We start from the raw sequence: 17,930 nt of genomic DNA on the forward strand, positions 1-17,930 counted from the left end.
CCACTTCCCCTGCGTCCTCGAGTTTCTTTTTGTGAAGAAGAAGGATGGTGGTTTGCGCCCGTGCATCGATTACCGTGGTCTCAATCAGATTACGGTGAAGTACAGTTATCCACTCCCGCTGATTGCGACCATGACTGAGTCATTGCATGGGGCGCGTTTCTTCACTAAATTAGATCTCAGGAGCGCGTACAACTTGGTGCGCATCAGGGAGGGCGATGAATGGAAGACAGCCTTTAGTACCACCTCGGGCCATTACGAGTATCTGGTCATGCCATACGGGTTGATGAACGCTCCGTCAGTTTTCCAATCATTCGTGGATGAGATCTTCAGGGACATGCAGGGGCAGGGGGTGGTTGTGTACATAGATGACATTCTCGTGTACTCGCCTACCCGTGTCGAGCATGTGGCCCTGGTGCGCAGAGTGTTGCGGAGGCTGGTGGAGCACGACCTGTATGTTAAGGCAGAGAAGTGTCTGTTTTTCCAGGAGTCGGTCTCCCTTTTTGGGGTATCAGTTGTCTGCGTCAGGGGTGAAGATGGAGGTAGACCGGGTGTCGGCCGTGCGTAATTGGCAAACACCAACCACTGTGAAGGAGGTGCAGCAGATTTTGGGGTTTGCGAATTACTACCGGAGGTTTATCCGGGGGTTTTGGACAGGTGGCAGCTCCCATCACGTCTCTTTTGAAGGGGGGTCCGGTGCGTCTGCAGTGGTCGGCCGAGGCGGACAGGGCGTTTGGGAGGCTGAAGGACCTGTTTACCTCGGCCCCGGTGCTGGCGCATCCGGATCCCTCTTTGCCGTTCCAGGTAGAGGTGGACGCGTCAGAGGCCGGTCTAGGAGCCGTGCTTTCACAACGGTCTGGCGCGCCACCCAAACTCCGCCCCTGTGCCTTTTATTCTAAGAAGCTCAGTCCGGCGGAGCGGAACTATGACGTAGGGGACAGGGAGCTGTTAGCCGTGGTACAGGCCCTAAAGGTGTGGAGGCACTGGCTTGAGGGGGCTCAACACCCTTTCCTCATTTTGACGGACCACCGTAACCTGGAGTACATCCGGGCAGCGAGGAGGCTGAACCCTCGCCAGGCAAGATGGAATATGTTCTTGACCAGGTTTACTTTTAAGATCACGTACAGTGGGGAAAAAAAGTATTAAGTCAGCCACCAATTGTGCATGTTGTCCCACTTAAAAAGATGAGCGAGGCCTGTAATTTTCATCATAGGTACACGTCAACTATGACAGACAAATTGAGGAAAAAAAATCCAGAAAATCACATTGTAGGATTTTTAATGAATTTATTTGCAAATTATGGTGGAAAATAAGTATTTGGTCACCTACAAACAAGCAAGATTTCTGGCTCTCACAGACCTGTAACTTCTTCTTTAAGAGGCTCCTCTGTCCTCCACTCGTTACCTGTATTAATGGCACCTGTTTGAACTTGTTATCAGTATAAAAAACACCTGTCCACAACCTCAAACAGTCACACTCCAAACTCCACTATGGCCAAGACCAAAGAGCTGTCAAAGGACACCAGAAACAAAATTGTAGACCTGCACCAGGCTGGGAAGACTGAATCTGCAATAGGTAAGCAGCTTGGTTTGAAGAAATCAACTGTGGGAGCAATTATTAGGAAATGGAAGACATACAAGACCACTGATAATCTCCCTCGATCTGGGGCTCCACACAAGATCTCACCCCGTGGGGTCAAAATGATCACAAGAACGGTGAGCAAAAATCCCAGAACCACACGGGGGGACCTAGTGAATGACCTGCAGAGAGCTGGGACCAAAATAACAAAGCCTACCATCAGTAACACACTACGCCGCCAGGGACTCAAATCCTGCAGTGCCAGACGTGTCCCCCTGCTTAAGCCAGTACATGTCCAGGCCCGTCTGAAGTTTGCTAGAGTGCATTTGGATGATCCAGAAGAGGATTGGGAGAATGTCATATGGTCAGATGAAACCAAAATATAACTTTTTGGTAAAAACTCAACTCGTCGTGTTTGGAGGACAAAGAATGTTGAGTTGCATCCAAAGAACACCATACCTACTGTGAAGCATGGGGATGGAAACATCATGCTTTGGGGCTGTTTTTCTGCAAAGGGACCAGGACGACTGATCCGTGTAAAGGAAATAATGAATGGGGCCATGTATCATGAGATTTTGAGTGAAAACCTCCTTCCATCAGCAAGGGTATTGAAGATGAAACGTGGCTGGGTCTTTCAGCATGACAATGATCCCAAACACAACGCCCGGGCAACGAAGGAGTGGCTTCGTAAGAAGCATTTCAAGGTCCTGGAGTGGCCTAGCCAGTCTCCAGATCTCAACCCCATAGAAAATCTTTGGAGGGAGTTGAAAGTCTGTGTTGCCCAGCGACAGCCCCAAAACATCACTGCTCTAGAGGAGATCTGCATGGAGGAATGGGCCAAAATACCAGCAACAGTGTGTGAAAACCTTGTGAAGACTTACAGAAAACGTTTGACCTGTGTCATTGTCAACAAAGGGTATATAACAAAGTATTGAGAAACTTTTGTTATTGACCAAATACTTATTTTCCACCATAATTTGCAAATAAATTCATTAAAAATCCTACAATGTGATTTTCTGGAGAAAAAAAATCTCATTTCGTCTGTCATAGTTGACGTGTACCTATGATGAAAATTACAGGCCTCTCTCATCTTTTTAAGTGGGAGAACTTGCACAATTGGTGGCTGACTAAATACTATTTTTCCCCACTGTACATCCCTGGGTCGCAGAACGGTAAGGCAGATGCGCTGTCTCGGCGGTATGACACGGAGGAGAGGTCCGTGGAGCCCACTCCCATACTGCCGGAGTCGTGTCTGGTGGCACCGGTAGTGTGGGAGGTCGATGCTGAACTCGAGCGGGCGTTACGCACCGACCCTAGTCCACCGCAATGCCCTGAGGGTCGGAAGTACGTTCCGCTCGAGGTTCGGGATCGATTGATCTATTGGGCTCACACGTCACCCTCCTCTGGACATCCTGGTATTGGCCGGACAGTGCACTGTCTTAGTGCCAAGTACTGGTGGCCCACGTTGGCGAAGGATGTGAGGGTTTATGTTTCCTCCTGCTCGGTGTGCGCCCAGTGTAAGGCGCCTAGACATCTGCCTAGGGGTAAGTTACTACCCCTGCCTGTTCCACAACGACCATGGTCTCACCTTTCGGTGGATTTCCTAACTGACCTTCCTCCGTCACAGGGGAACACCACTATACTGGTCGTTGTGGACCGGTTTTCTAAGGCCTGTCGTTTGCTCCCCATGCCGGGCCTTCCTACTGCCCTGCAAACCGCCGAAGCACTATTCACCCATGTGTTCCGGCACTACGGGGTACCCGAGGATATTGTGTCTGATCGGGGTCCCCAATTTACCTCCAGGGTCTGGAGAGCCTTTATGGAGCGGTTGGGGGTCTCGGTGAGCCTCACCTCGGGTTACCACCCGGAGAGTAATGGGCAGGTGGAACGTGTGAACCAGGATGTGGGTAGGTTTCTTAGAACATACTGCCAGGACCGGCCGGAGGAGTGGGCAAGGTACGTTCCCTGGGCCGAAATGGCCCAGAATTCCCTACGCCATTCCTCCACTAACCTGACCCCTTTCCAATGTGTGTTAGGGTACCAGCCGGTTCTGGCACCTTGGCAGCAGAGCCAGATCGAGGCTCCTGCGGTGGATGAGTGGGCGCGGCGCTCGGAGGAGACATGGAACGCTGCACACGTCCACCTGCAGCGGGCCCTCCGACGTCATAAGGCGAGCGCCGATCTCCACCGCAGTGAGGGACCGGTGTACGCACCTGGTGATCGAGTCTGGCTCTCTACCAGAAACCTGCCCCTCCGCCTGCCCTGTCGGAAACTGGGTCGGCGGTTTGTAGGGCCCTTTAAAGTCCTGGGAAGGTTGAACGAGGTGTGTTACAAATTACAACTGCCTGTTGAATATAAAAGTATTAACCCCTCGTTCCATGTGTCCCTTCTCAGGCCGGTGGTAGCTGGCCCACTCCAAGAAAGTGAGATCAGGGAGACTCCTCCGCCCCCATTGGACATCGAGGGGCACCGGCGTACACTGTGAGGTCCATCTTGGATTCGAGACGTCGGATGGGGGTCTCCAGTATCTAGTGGAGTGGGAGGGGTACGGTCCGGAGGAGCGGTGCTGGGTGCCGAGGAGAGACATTTTGGACCCGTCTCTCCTGACGGAATTCCATCGTGGGCACCCGACGCACCCTGCTCCGCGTCCTCCGGGTCGCCCCCGAGGCCGGAGTCGGCGCACGTCTGGAGCCGCGTCAAGGGGGGGTACTGTCACGGTTTCGGCCGAGGCTGCCTCTCTCCCTTGTTCGGGCAGGCTTCGGCGTTCGTTGTCTCCGGAATACTAGCTGCCACCGTTGTATGTTTCATGTTCGTTTGCTTTTGTCTGTTTGTTGTCACACCTGTTCTCGTTTAGCCTATCAGTGTTCTATAAGTTTCTCGTTGTGTTTGTCTCGTGTTGTGTGGTATTGATTTTGTCAGTCGTGTATTTCGCTCGGTTGAGCTTCCCTCCACTGCGCTGGAGTAATTACGCACCTGTTTTGTGCGCTGTTGTTTTGTTTCGCCTTCGTGCGTATTTCGCCTTCGGGCAAGAGTTGTCCGATTGCCGTGTTTGGCATTACTAAAGTCTGTTGGACTATCCGTCTGTGTCCTGCGTTTGATTCCACCACTGCACCCACCTACAGCACGCGTTGACAGTGATGAACGAACATATTTATTTATATAATGAATGCACGAACAAAACAACAAAACGAAAACGTGACGTCCTACGGTAAACACAACCCAAACGGAACAAGATCCCACAAACACTAAGGGAAAACAGACTGTTTAAATGTGGTTCCCAATCAGAGACAACCAGCCACAGCTGACACTCGTTGCCTCTGATTGAGAACCACACTGGCCAACATAGAAATAGAACACATAGACCTACAACACAGAACTAGAATACATAGAATCTACACACCCTGGCTCAACATATAGAGTCCCCAGAGCCAGGGTGTGACAGTACCCCCCCCCCAAAGGCGCGGACTGCGACCGCGCCTCAACATAGACAAACCAGGGGATGGCTGGGTGGGCATTCCTCCTCGGAGGCGGTTCCGGCTCCGGGCTTGACCACCACCCTTCAATACTCCCCCCGTAGCGCCCCTGGTCCGGTCTGGCCCCGCTGGCTGGAGCTGGACTGGACATCGTAGGAGCGGATTGCTTCAGCTCCGGTGTGGAGCAGCTGACCGGTACCTGACCAGGCACCGGTGACCCAGGCACGGGTTGTGCCGGACTGACGACGCACACCCCTGGCTTGGTGCGTGGAGCAGGAATGGGCCGGACCGGACTGACGACACACACCCCTGGCTTGGTGCGTGGAGCAGGAACGGACCGGACCGGACTGACGATGTGCACCCTTGGCTTGGTGCGTGGAGCAGGAACGGGCCGGACCAGGCTGACGATGCGCACCCCTGGTTTGGTGCGTGGAGCAGCAACGGGCCTTACCGGGCTGACGACTCGCACCCTGGCTTGGTGCGAGTGGCAGGAACAGGCCGGGCCGGGCTGACGACTCGCACCCCTGGCTTGGTGCGAGTGGCAGGAACAGGCCGGGCCGGGCTGGCGACGCGCACCGTAGGCTTGGTGCGAGTGGCAGGAACAGGCCGGGCCGGGCTGGCGACGCGCACCGTAGGCTTGGTGCGAGTGGCAGGAACAGGCCGGGCCGGGCTGGCGACGCGCACCGTAGGCTTGGTGCGAGTGGCAGGAACAGGCCGGGCCGGGCTGGCGACGCGCACCGTAGGCTTGGTGCGAGTGGCAGGAACAGGCCGGGCCGGGCTGGCGACGTGCACCGTAGGCTTGGTGCGGGGAGCAGGAACGGGCCTTACCAGGCTGACGACTCGCACCCCTGGCTTGGTGCGAGTGGCAGGAACAGGCCGGGCCGGGCTGGCGACGCGCACCATAGGCTTGGTGCGAGTGGCAGGAACAGGCCGGGCCGGGCTGGCGACGCGCACCGTAGGCTTGGTGCGAGTGGCAGGAACAGGCCGGGCCGGGCTGGCGATGCGCACCGTAGGCTTGGTGCGAGTGGCAGGAACAGGCCAGGCCGGGCCGGGCTGGCGACGCACACCGTAGGCTTGGTGCGGGGAGCAGGAACAGGCCGGGCTGGGCTGGGCTGGCGACGCGCACCGTAGGCTTGGTGCGAGGGGCAGGAACAGGCCGGGCCGGGCTGGCGACGCGCACCGTAGGCTTGGTGCGAGTGGCAGGAACAGGCCGGGCCGGGCTGGCGACGCACACCGTAGGCTTGGTGCGAGGAGCAGGAACAGGCCGGGCCAGGCTGGCGACGCACACCATAGGCTTGGTGCGAGGAGCAGGAACAGGCCGGGCCGGGCTGGCGACGCACACCTTAGGCTTGGTGCGAGGAAGAGGAACAGGCCGGGCCGGGCTGGCGACGCGCACCATCCACTTAGTGCGGGAAGAAGGAACGGGCCGGACCGGACTGGTGACGCACACCACTTGCTTGGTGTGAGGAGCGGGACTGGGTTTCGTCATAACCCTCCGCTCCCTCAGCTGCCTACCGAGTTCCTCTCGCCGTGCCTCAATTCTCACCTTCTCCCTTATCGCCTCCAATAGCTCCACCCTCTGCACCACTAACTCCTGTTTCCTCTGCGCCAATAGCCCCCTTAACCTGGTGGCCTCCTCACCTAACCTCCTACTACGCCCTGTAGCTGCCTCCTGCTGCCCCGTCGCCCATGCCGTATGCCCCCCCCTAAATTTTTTTTGGGGTTGCCTCTCGTCCGTCCGACGACGACATTGTTGACGCCGTTGCTCCTCTCTCCGTCGCGCCTCTACCGTCTCACTCCATGGACGGCGATCCATCCCGGCCTGGATTTCCTCCCAGGTCCAGGACCCCTGCCCGTCCAAGATCTGCTCCCACGTCCAGGCTGCCTGCTCCTGGACACGCTGCTTGGTCCTGGTATGGTGGGATCTTCTGTCACGATCGTCGGTAAGAGAGGAGGACCAAGGCGCAGCGTGATGAACGAACATATTTATTTATATAATGAATGCACGAACAAAACAACAAAACGAAAACGTGACGTCCTACGGTAAACACAACCCAAACGGAACAAGATCCCACAAACACTAAGGGAAAACAGACTGTTTAAATGTGGTTCCCAATCAGAGACAACCAGCCACAGCTGACACTCGTTGCCTCTGATTGAGAACCACACTGGCCAACATAGAAATAGAACACATAGACCTACAACACAGAACTAGAATACATAGAATCTACACACCCTGGCTCAACATATAGAGTCCCCAGAGCCAGGGTGTGACAAGGCCTCTCTCATCTTTTTAAGTGGGAGAACTTGCACAATTGGTGGCTGACTAAATACTTTTTCCCCCACTGTATATAGTATCTATGGCCCCCTCTAGGGAACGTTCAATACATTCCCTGGTTCCCAGAAATCCTGGATGGAGAATTCTGGATTTCCAGTTTATTCACTTCTGATTCCGGAAAACTTCCAACCGGGATTTCAGGAAAACCATGGAATTTATTGAACGTTCCCGGGATTTTGCAACCCTTTCCCCCACCTTCCATTATGGTAAACAGTATGGTATTGCATAGAATCTAGTACAACTTGATCAATTTTGTATCCATTCATAGAAGCAGATTAGAAAAAGTCACATCTGCATTACCGTAAAACTTCAATGAAACGCAGTCTCTCAAATAACCGGGCAACAGCACACATTTCAGCAAATAATTGCCTGTTTCAAATAAACACTGGGTCTAAATGAATTGTATACAAAGGTTACCATTAATTACCATGAATTGTTTGAGGTTTTATGTTTCATTTGTTACATTAAATAATTGAGTAATGACAACAACAAAAAAATTGTGGCAATCATCCGTTTTTATCACCAGTAAGAAACTGCTAGCCAATGGCTGCTAACAGCTGAGAACTGCTAACTAACTGGCAAGAATAAAAACAGTCAACAACTTCGGGAGTACAGACCCTTATAAATCGGCCGAAAATGCACAGTCAAAGAGGAGAATAATTAGTCTGTCAAGGAAAAGTTTTTTTTCTCTCAAAATAGAGGTATACTAAGGCAAAATACACAGTGTGTGAATGATAACACAGTGCAGAAAATGAAGAAATTGATTAAAATGCTGGAAGTGAATGCTGGAATTTAACTATTATGTATGCAAATGAGCAAAAGCTGTGTGCATTAAGGAAATAGACGCCTGGTTCATATAAAAGCATGTCTCTAAGCGCCTGTTGTGTTCAGTGATTTAAGAAAAACGCTTGGGCTATTAATTGAAGTTTTACAGTATTCTAATTTGATGGTTGGAGATAGAGTGAGTTAAAATTAATGGATATAAAACCAAAGACCATAAAGTCCATTAACGTTCCACTACACTACTTGTATTTGTGAGAGGTATTGACATGTTGAAAGCACCGAGCTGTCTGTTTAAACGACTAGCACACAGCTCAGACACCCATGCATACCCCACAAGGCATGCCACCAGAGGGCTCTTCACAGTCCCAAAGTCCAGAACAGACTATGGGAGGCACACAATACTACATAGAGCCATGACTATATGGAACTCTATTCCACATTAGGTAACTGATGCAAGCAGTAGAATCAGATTTAAAAAAAACAGATACAAATACACCTTATGGAACAGTAGGGACAGTGAAGCAACACAAACAGACACAGACACATGCATACACACACATAACACACACTATACACACAAGTACACATGAATTCTGTGTTGTAGATATGTGGTAGTGGGGTATGGGCCTGTTATGAATGTATTGTAATGTTTTAAAAATTGTATAACTGCCTTCATTTTGCCGGACCCCAGGAAGAGTATGTGGAATTTGTATTTGTATTTATTATGCATTGCCATTAGCTGCTGGCAGCAGCTAATGGGGATGCTTAATAAATACAAATACAAATTCCACATGCTCAGACAGAATACATTTCACTAATCTCTAAAAACATCTAAAGATGTAAACAACTCTAGTTCTAAAATAATAATCAATAGATACTTCAAAGCTCTTGGACAACACAATACGAAATATTTTGTGGTTTCTGTATTTGTATATTTCCACGCATTTATCCAATAATTGACTCGAGTTAGTCACCTCTAAATTCACAGGTTAATAAAGTTTTGTGAGTTGTGAGGGTAGTCAAAAGCAAGTTCAAGGCATATTTTTTGTTCAGGCTGTGTGACTGCAAAGCTAATGAACAGCACAAAAGACAAATATCATTACATCCAACCTCTCTGTATAAAGAAAACACACACACAATCTTGCGCAGCTAACCTTGTGGGGACATACAATTCAGTCCCATTCAAAATCCTATTTTCCCTAAACCTAAACCTAACCCTAACCCGTACCCTTACCTTCACCCTAACCCTAACCCTAACCCAAAAACCTAACCCTAGCTCCTAACCCTAACACTAATCCTAACCTTAACCCCCTAGAAATAGCATTTGACCTTGTGGGGACCAACAAAATGTCCCCAGTTGGTCAAATTTTTCTTGGTTTACTATTCTTGTGGGGACTTCTGGTTCCCACAAGTATAGTTAAACACGTCCACATACACACACACACACACACACACATTCCTCCACACACCAGAGCTACGGTGACTAGCAGGTCATGTGCCTCCCTTCTCTCTCAGTTCCAACCCATGACTGAGTATCTGCTGGATTAGGGCCTACTGTACACACTCACACCACACTGTGCCGGCTTCCTTGCCATCAACTGAGTCCACTTACTCACTTGCCAATACACTCAAATACCTACTCACATGCTTGTTCCCTCACTCAATCAGTGACTGACTGACTGGGCGAGCTCTGAGGGCCGTCTGCATGTTACTATGGTAGAGAAATTAACATCAATTCTCTGACAACAGCTTTGGTGGATATTCCTGCAGTCAGCATGCCAATTGCATGCTCCCTCAAAACTTGAGAGATCTGTGGCATTGTGTTATGTGACAAAACTGCACATTTTAGAATGGCCTTTTATTATCCCCAGCACAATGTGCACCTGTGTAATGATCATGCTGTTTAATCAGCTTCTTGATATACCACTCCTGTCAGGTGGATGGATTATCTTGGCAAAGGAGAAATGCTCACTAACAGGGATGTAAACAAATGTGTGTGCAAAATCTGAGAGAAATAAGCTTTTTGTGCATATGGAAAATTTCTGGTCTCTTTTATTTCAGCTCATGAAAAATGTGACCAGCACTTTACATGTTGCGTTTATATTTTTGTTCAGTGTATATTTAATCTGTACATGTCATAGGTTCTTATTGCTATGTTCGTACATACCAGACAGCATAACTGTCAAAGCCAATCAACCCAACACTAAGTTCTGACAAAGTGAGAGGGAGGCTACTGCATGTCATCAGCCATTGCTTACCAGTGAGAAGGGCGTGGTAGTGCAGTCCTCTTTCTTTGTCTATGTACGAGCAGACATCAAAGAGGTAGGCCTTGACTGGCCCATCGATGAAGTCTGCTGCAAAGTCAAATAGCACCACTCCAAACATGACTATGACGATGGCCCATATCCTCTTCAATGACCTATCCTGTACTAACGCTGCAAAAGAGGAGAAAGACAGGAGTTTACCTCTTTATCTCAAGATATGGTTTCGGTCTATGTCACAGATTCTTTACTCATTAATACCACTTTCAATAACTGAGATACTTTTGAATGCTCTTTGTGTTCGTTCTTTGTTGGGGTATTGTAGCTGAATAATTTCAATTTGCCTTAGGAGGTACATCTTTCCCTTAGTAATTACTTTGAAGACACACACTGGCCCAGCTGACATTTACAGATGTGATGAGACATACAAAACATTCGGATCACCTTCCGAATATTAAGTTGCACTCCCTTTTGCCCTCAGATCAATTTGTCGGGGCATGGACTCCACAAGGTGTCGAAAACATGCTGGCCCTTGTTGACTCCAATGCTTCCCACAGTTGTGTCAAGTTGGCTGGATGTCCTTTGGGTGGTGGACCATTCTTGATACACACGGGAAACAGTTGAGCGTGAACAACGCAGCAGGGTTGCAGTTCTTGACACACTCAAACCGGTGTGCCTGGCACCTACTACGATATCCCATTCAAAGGCACTTAAATATTTTGTGAAGCCCATTCACCCTCTGAATGGCACATATACACAATCCATGTCTTAATTGTCTCAAGGCTTAAAAATCCTTCTTTAATCTGTCTCCTCCCCTTCATCTACACTGATTGAAGTGGATTTAACCAGTGACATCAATAAGGGATCATAGCTTTCACCTGGATTCACCGGGTCAGTCTATGTCATGGAAAGTGCATGTGTTCCTAATGTTTTGTACACTCAGTGTATATTACAGGGCTTCGGAGGTAAACAGGGAGTCAGTGGATTTGTTAACACCTTGATATCAGGTAAACACATTTGATCATCATGATACTTACTGTTTCATCAAGAGCATGATGGGGGCTAATACAACCATTAATTCACCACATGTAGAAGTTTGTTTTGAAACCACATACATTTTGTTCCAACACAATGCAAGGGCCGTTTTAAAATCCAAACTCCATTAGAAATGGTTTTCAATTTGCATTTCAAAAAAGAAACTCAATCTGAAATACACCACATTGCCAGCATGGCTCTGTCTGGCTAGAAAAACAACTCCTATTCAAATATTCGTTTTAGTCGTCACAATAGTTATCTAGTGTCCATGCTCATCAACAATAGATACTATAGAGAATCAGATTGTCATAATCATGTTGTGCACAGTGGGGCACAAATAAACTGAATTATGTCCTTTATCTTGAGAGAGAAACAAGTGCCTGACAGATTGCAATGGCATTAAAACCTACACAGCGGTATTGAAGTTTTGGTGATTACAAATCACATTGCAAATCCCAGTTGGATGTTGTGTTGCAGTCTTGTTAGGAATGTCGGATGCATTGTGGCCTAGGTTTTGATCTCAGAGAAATACAATACATTTTATCAAAGCTTAGTTTCATCCACTGTAGGAAAATCACAATATACTGTACTGTAGCTAACACACAGGTTGTGCATTATGATTCTATCACAGATCCCCATTTTACTATTTACTACAGTGTTGAAGAACGGTCCTTGCTATCTGGGATCATTGGTACGTCCCTACCCCATTTAAATTGGTACGTCCCTACCCCATTTACGTTCAAATTTGAAATGGTTATGGTAAGTGTTAAGAATAGGGAAAGGGTACAGATAGGGACGTCCCTAGGGTTAGGGTAAGGAAATCCCAAGGATCCCGAATAGCACTAACTGTTGAAGAATGGAGATAATCATCTTAACAAAAGTACTGTAAATGGTCACACTTTGTATTGTACAGTATTATTACAGAGAAGGTGAAATTTGGCATAACTGAAAACTATTTTGAGGATATCAACCAACAATGTAGGCATTCACTGAAAACAAAAAGGTTAGGTTGTCAGATCTACAGTTGAAGTCGGAAGTTTACATACACCTTAGTCAAATACATTTTAACTCAGTTTTACACAATTCCTGACATTTAATCCTAGTAACAATTCCCTGTTTTTGTCACGCCCTGGCTCTGGGACTCTGTTATGTTGAGCCAGGGTGGGTTGTTTCTATGTGTTTTGTGTGCTAGGTTGTTTATCTAGTTCATTTGTTTCTATGTTGGCCGGTGTGGTTCTCAATCAGAGGCAACATGAATCAGCTGTTGCTTGTTGTCTCTGATTGGGAACCATACTTAGGTAGCCTGTTTTGCCACAGTGTTTGTGGGATCTTGTTTCGTGTTTGGTTAGTGTCTATTGCCAAGGACGTCACGTATCGTTTTGTTGTTTTGTTTGTGTGATCATTAAAAATAAAAGTATGTTAGTATTCCACGCTGCGCCTTGGTCCACTTCCTCCAGCGATCGTGACAGAAGATCCCACCATAACTGGACCAAGCAGCGTGTCCAGGAGCCAATGCCAGAGAGGGCTCTAAAGGATATCAACCTCAACTGGGTCAAGCCGCGGGAGGAGGAGAGAGGCTGGACTTGGGAGCAGAGGAGCGAGAGTCTGGCGAGAGCCATGGAGGCCTGGCCCACGGGGAGGAGAGATGGCCAGAAATTTTTTAGGGGGGGGCTCACGCCGTGGACGACGGGGCAGCAGGAGGCCGGGATAGAGTGGTTCAGCGGGTTGGCAAAGGAGGCCGCCAGGTTACGGGAGTCACTGGTCACCAGGGGGAAGGAGAATGTAGAGGCACGGCGAGAGGTACTGGGGTGTGTCCCCAGTACGGTCCGGCTTGTTCCTGTCCCTCGCACCGAGCCTGTGGTGCGCGTCGCCAGCCCGGTCCGGCATATTCCTGCCCCTCGCACCAAGCCTGTGGTGCGCGTCGCCAGCCCGGTCCGGCCTGTTCCTGCCCCTCGCACCAAGCCAGTGGTGCGCGTCGCCAGCCCGGTCCGGCCCGTTCCTGCTTCCCGCACCAAGCCAGTGGTGCGCGTCGTCAGCCCGTTTTGGTCCGTTCCTGCTCCCCGCACCAAGCCAGTGGTGCGCTTCGTCAGCCCGGTTCGGCCCGTCCCTGCTCCCCGCACCAAGCCTGTGGTGCGCGTCGTCAGCCCGGTCCGGCCTGTTCCTGCTCCCCGCACCAAGCCAATGGTGCGCGTCGTCAGCCCGGTCCGGCCTGTTCCTGCTCCCCGCACCAAGCCTGTGGTGCGCATCGTCAGTCCGGCATAGCCCGTGCCTGGGTCACCGGTGCCTGGTCAGGTACCGGTTAGCTGCCCCACATCGGAGCCTGAGCGATCCGCTCCACCGATGTCCAGTCCAGATCCAGCCAGCAGGGCCAGACCGGACCAGGGGCGCTATGGGGGGTTTGTTGGAGGGTGGGGGTCAAGCCCGGAGCCGGAACCGCCTCCGAGGAGGAATGCCCACCCGGCCCTCCCCTGTTCGGTGTTTGTTTGGCGCGGTCGCAGTCCGCGCCTTTGGGGGGGGGGGGGGGGTACTGTCACGCCCTGGCTCTGGGACTCTGTTATGTTGAGCCAGGGTGGGTTGTTTCTATGTGTTTTGTGTGCTAGGTTGTTTATCTAGTTCATTTGTTTCTATGTTGGCCGGTGTGGTTCTCAATCAGAGGCAACATGAATCAGCTGTTGCTTGTTGTCTCTGATTGGGAACCATACTTAGGTAGCCTGTTTTGCCACAGTGTTTGTGGGATCTTGTTCCGTGTTTGGTTAGTGTCTATTGCCAAGGATGTCACGTATCGTTTTGTTCGTGTGATCATTAAAAATAAAAGTATGTTCGCATTCCACGCTGCGCCTTGGTCCTCTGTGTTCGACGATCGTGACAGTTTTATGTCAGTTAGGATCACCACTTTATTTTAAGAATGTGAAATGTCAGAATAATAGTAGAGAGTTTGACTTACTTCAGCTTTTATTTCTTTCATCACATTCCCAGTGGGTCAGAAGTTTACATACACTCAATTAGTATTTGGTAGCATTGCCTTTAAATTGTTTAACTTGGGTCAAATGTTTCGGGTAGTCTTCCACAAGCTTCCCACAATAAGTTGGGTGAATTTTGGCCCATTCCTCCTGACAGAGCTGGTGTAACAGTCAGGCTTGTAGGCCTCCTTGCTCGCACACGCTTTTTCAGTTCTGCCCACAAATGTTCTATAGGATTGAGGCCAGGGCTTTGTGATGGCCACTCCAATACCTTGACTTTGTTGTCCTTAAGCCATTTTGCCACAACTTTGGAAGTATTCTTGGGGTCATTGTCCATTTGGAAGACCCATTTGCGACCAAGCTTTAACTTCCTGACTGATGTCTTGAGATGTTGCTTCAACATATCCACATAATTTTCCTTCCTCATGATACCATCTATTTTGTGAAGTGCACCAGTCCCTCCTGCAGCAAAGCACCCCCACAGCGTGATGCTGCCACCCCCGTGCTTCACGGTTGGGATTGTGTTCTTCGGCTTGCAAGGTACCCCCTTTTTCCTCCAAACATAACGATGGGCATTATGGCCAAACAGTTCTATTTTTGTCGATATAGGACTCGTTTTACTGTGGATATAGATACTTTTGTACCTGTTCCCTCTAGCATCTTCACAAGGTCCTTTGCTGTTGTTCTGGGATTGATTTGCACTTTTCGCACCAAAGTACGTTAATCTCTAGGAGACAGAACGCGTCTCCTTCCTGAGAGGTATGACGGCTGCGTGGTCCCATGGTGTTTATACTTGCGTACTATTGTTTGTACAAATGAACGTGGTACCTTCAGGCATTTGGAAATTGCTCCCAAGTATGAACCAGACCTGTGGAGGTCTTGGCTGATTTCTTTTGATTTTCCCATGATGTCAAGCAAAGAGGCACTGAGTTTGAAGGTAGGCCTTGAAATACATCCACAGGTACACCTCCAATTGACTCAAATGATGTCAATTAGCCTATAAGAAGCTTCTAAAGCCATGACATCATTTTCTGGAATTTTCCAAGCTGTTTAAAGGCACAGTCAACTTCGTGTATGTAAACTTCTGACCCACTGGAATTGTGATACAGTGAATTTTAAGTGAAATAATCTGTCTTTAAACAATTGTTGGAAAAATTACTTGTGTCATGCACAAAGTAGATGTCCTAACCGACTTGCCAAAACTATAGTTTGTTAACAAGAAATTTGTGGAGTGGTTGAAAAACGAGTTTTAATGACTCCAACCTAAGTGTATGTAAACTTCCGACTTCAATTGTACGTACAATACTGTTGCAAAAGGAAATCCAATCCCTTACAGAGTGAATGCATTTCCAGTAGTATTCTACTTTAGTTTATGCATTTAAATCCACAAGAACAGCTCAAGTATTTAAAAGTATGACATATGTATTTGACCCAGGTCTTACCAGCTTACCATTCACCCCAATAAATGAAACAACCTCTTTTCAGGAAGTGGAAATTCAGTCTGTCTACATGGACGTGAAAATTAACAACAGTATATATACAGTTTCTGAAAAGTGGTATGGGCCAAACATGTGCGTCTCAGTATTCGCAGAGGTGTAAAGATATGCCATCTCTTGCATTCCTGTTCTTTGCAGGTGTTGAGAGACTCCAATTCCTCTCAGGATTTTGTCCACAACTCAGTGAGGTGGTTTCTATAATTGCTATTGTTCAAGGTTGCTATTGAGCTTTCTGGAATAATTGCTGAACATCTTGTGCAATCAACTTGATGAAGGGAAACAGCCCAGTGGAAATAACAGGCACATTTCACCTTCTGTCTAGACACACTGAGGAAACCCTCTCATTACTGGTTATGAAACACAAACTGCCAGACAAACAGCACAGGCACAGGCAAAATCCTAGCGGAAAACCGGGTAAATTCTGCTTTCCAACAAAACGCATCATACGGGGATGATTTCTGTATTTTTTAAGTTACATACTGTATCTTGACAACTTGATTGCTGACAAGCAAAACATTTTGGGACTATGACAACAATGGACTAATGAAACAAATACCTAAAATATCGTTTTTGGGTGGAATTTTCATTTAAACAAAATATTTTTCTCTGAGCAAATGTATTAGTATAAAATAATATAATTTCTCAATTTTTTTTTTGCATACAATATAGCTCAGTATTTGTATTATTTATTTCATACACAGTATTTTTTGCTCAACTTAATCAAGGGTGCCAATAATTTCAGATGTGACTGTACATTTTCTATCAACATTGAAACAGCCCATTAAGCGAAAGTTTAAATTAAATATATTACGTATGTTACAGGGACAAAAAGTTATTTGAGATAGACATGGAAATATGAGCCCTAAAAGTATTTTGGTTTCTCATACCCAAGCTGCCCAACTCCATAACAACTATTAACAAAGACTAGTTCTAGAACAGTATGCCTGATAGCCATGGGCTCTCACCTGATACGACTGCATCTCCATTGAGAAACAAGGTTAGGCCCATCAGCATCATAATCCCCAGTGAGAGTATGTAGGGCCTCCGTCGGCCCCACGAGGACCTGCAGTAGTCGCTGGCCGAGCCGATGATGGGCTGCAGAAGAAAGCCCAGGATAGGGCTGATCAGCCACACAAGGCTGTACAAACTCTGAGGGAGTCCCACACTGAGCAGCACCGGCGTGACGAAGGCCGCCTCCACTGCATAGCAAAATTCCCTTCCAAACATCACCATGCCATGCAGCAGCAGCCTGCCCCGAGAGCGCCTGGGAGGCTCCACCACCCCAAATACAACGGGCTCCATACTGTCCAAGTAGTCCTCCTTCGTAGACTCTCCAGAGTCCACACTCTCCACTGAGTAATGGTCCAGACCTGTGGTGCGTGTCCCGGGCTCCGGGAGCCTGCATGGCTGGGGTTGGTCCTCTGTGAGCAGGGTCATATCTACTGGGGGAGACTGAGGGTGGATGGGCGTAGCTCTCAGCCTCCTGTCAATGACAAACAGCCCAATCTCTGCTTCTCTGCTCCAGCTAGCTAATCCTCTACTGCATAGTTGAGCAATGAGACTAAGTAGCCACAAGTCCTGAGGTGAGGAGAGGAAAAGAGAGGTTGACCAGAGGAAGTGGGGAGGAGAGGGGGTGTGGCTGTTCGTTCAAACTTAGATGAATGAAGTGTTTAACTTTTTTTTTTTTACCACGTGACTAGGATTGTGGCTTTTAACCCAGCCTCACAACACTACATTCCTTTCCTTCAAAATGATTCCTGGAATAATTTAGAGTTCCATGAAATTATCAGTTGATAATGGATTACCAGAAAGTCAGTTATCCTAAAAGAGAAATGTACAACTCTGCAAAAGCACGTTACATTGCATGTAAATCTGAATCCTTGCTTGCCTCTTTTTATGCAGTTCACTCACAAGGGCTCTTTTGTGGTCTCCTGGTGCTCTGCTTGTGTGCACATTAGGTTTATCAAATGATGTAGCATGTGATCCCTTGTTGTAACCCCTTTGATGGA

At 48.5% G+C, this 17,930-nt stretch overlaps 1 protein-coding gene across 2 annotated transcripts in view; it reads right to left on the bottom strand.

The window, feature by feature from the left end:
* LOC121574408 (membrane-associated transporter protein-like) overlaps positions 1-17,483 on the bottom strand; it is a 59,641-nt gene extending 42,158 nt beyond the window's left edge. For both annotated transcript variants that reach the window (XM_045222718.1, XM_041887034.2), the window contains exons 1-2: positions 16,887-17,483; positions 10,428-10,604 (exon numbers count right to left, since the gene is read on the bottom strand). In XM_045222718.1, coding sequence (XP_045078653.1) covers positions 10,428-10,604; positions 16,887-17,358 — 649 coding nt within the window. In that variant the 5' untranslated portion in view covers positions 17,359-17,483. The remainder of the gene's footprint in view (positions 1-10,427; positions 10,605-16,886) is intronic.
* Positions 17,484-17,930: the final 447 nt, after the last annotated feature.

The sequence above is a fragment of the Coregonus clupeaformis genome, chromosome 9 (genome assembly GCF_020615455.1).
Source record: "Coregonus clupeaformis isolate EN_2021a chromosome 9, ASM2061545v1, whole genome shotgun sequence".
Taxonomy (NCBI): Eukaryota; Metazoa; Chordata; class Actinopteri; order Salmoniformes; family Salmonidae; genus Coregonus; species Coregonus clupeaformis.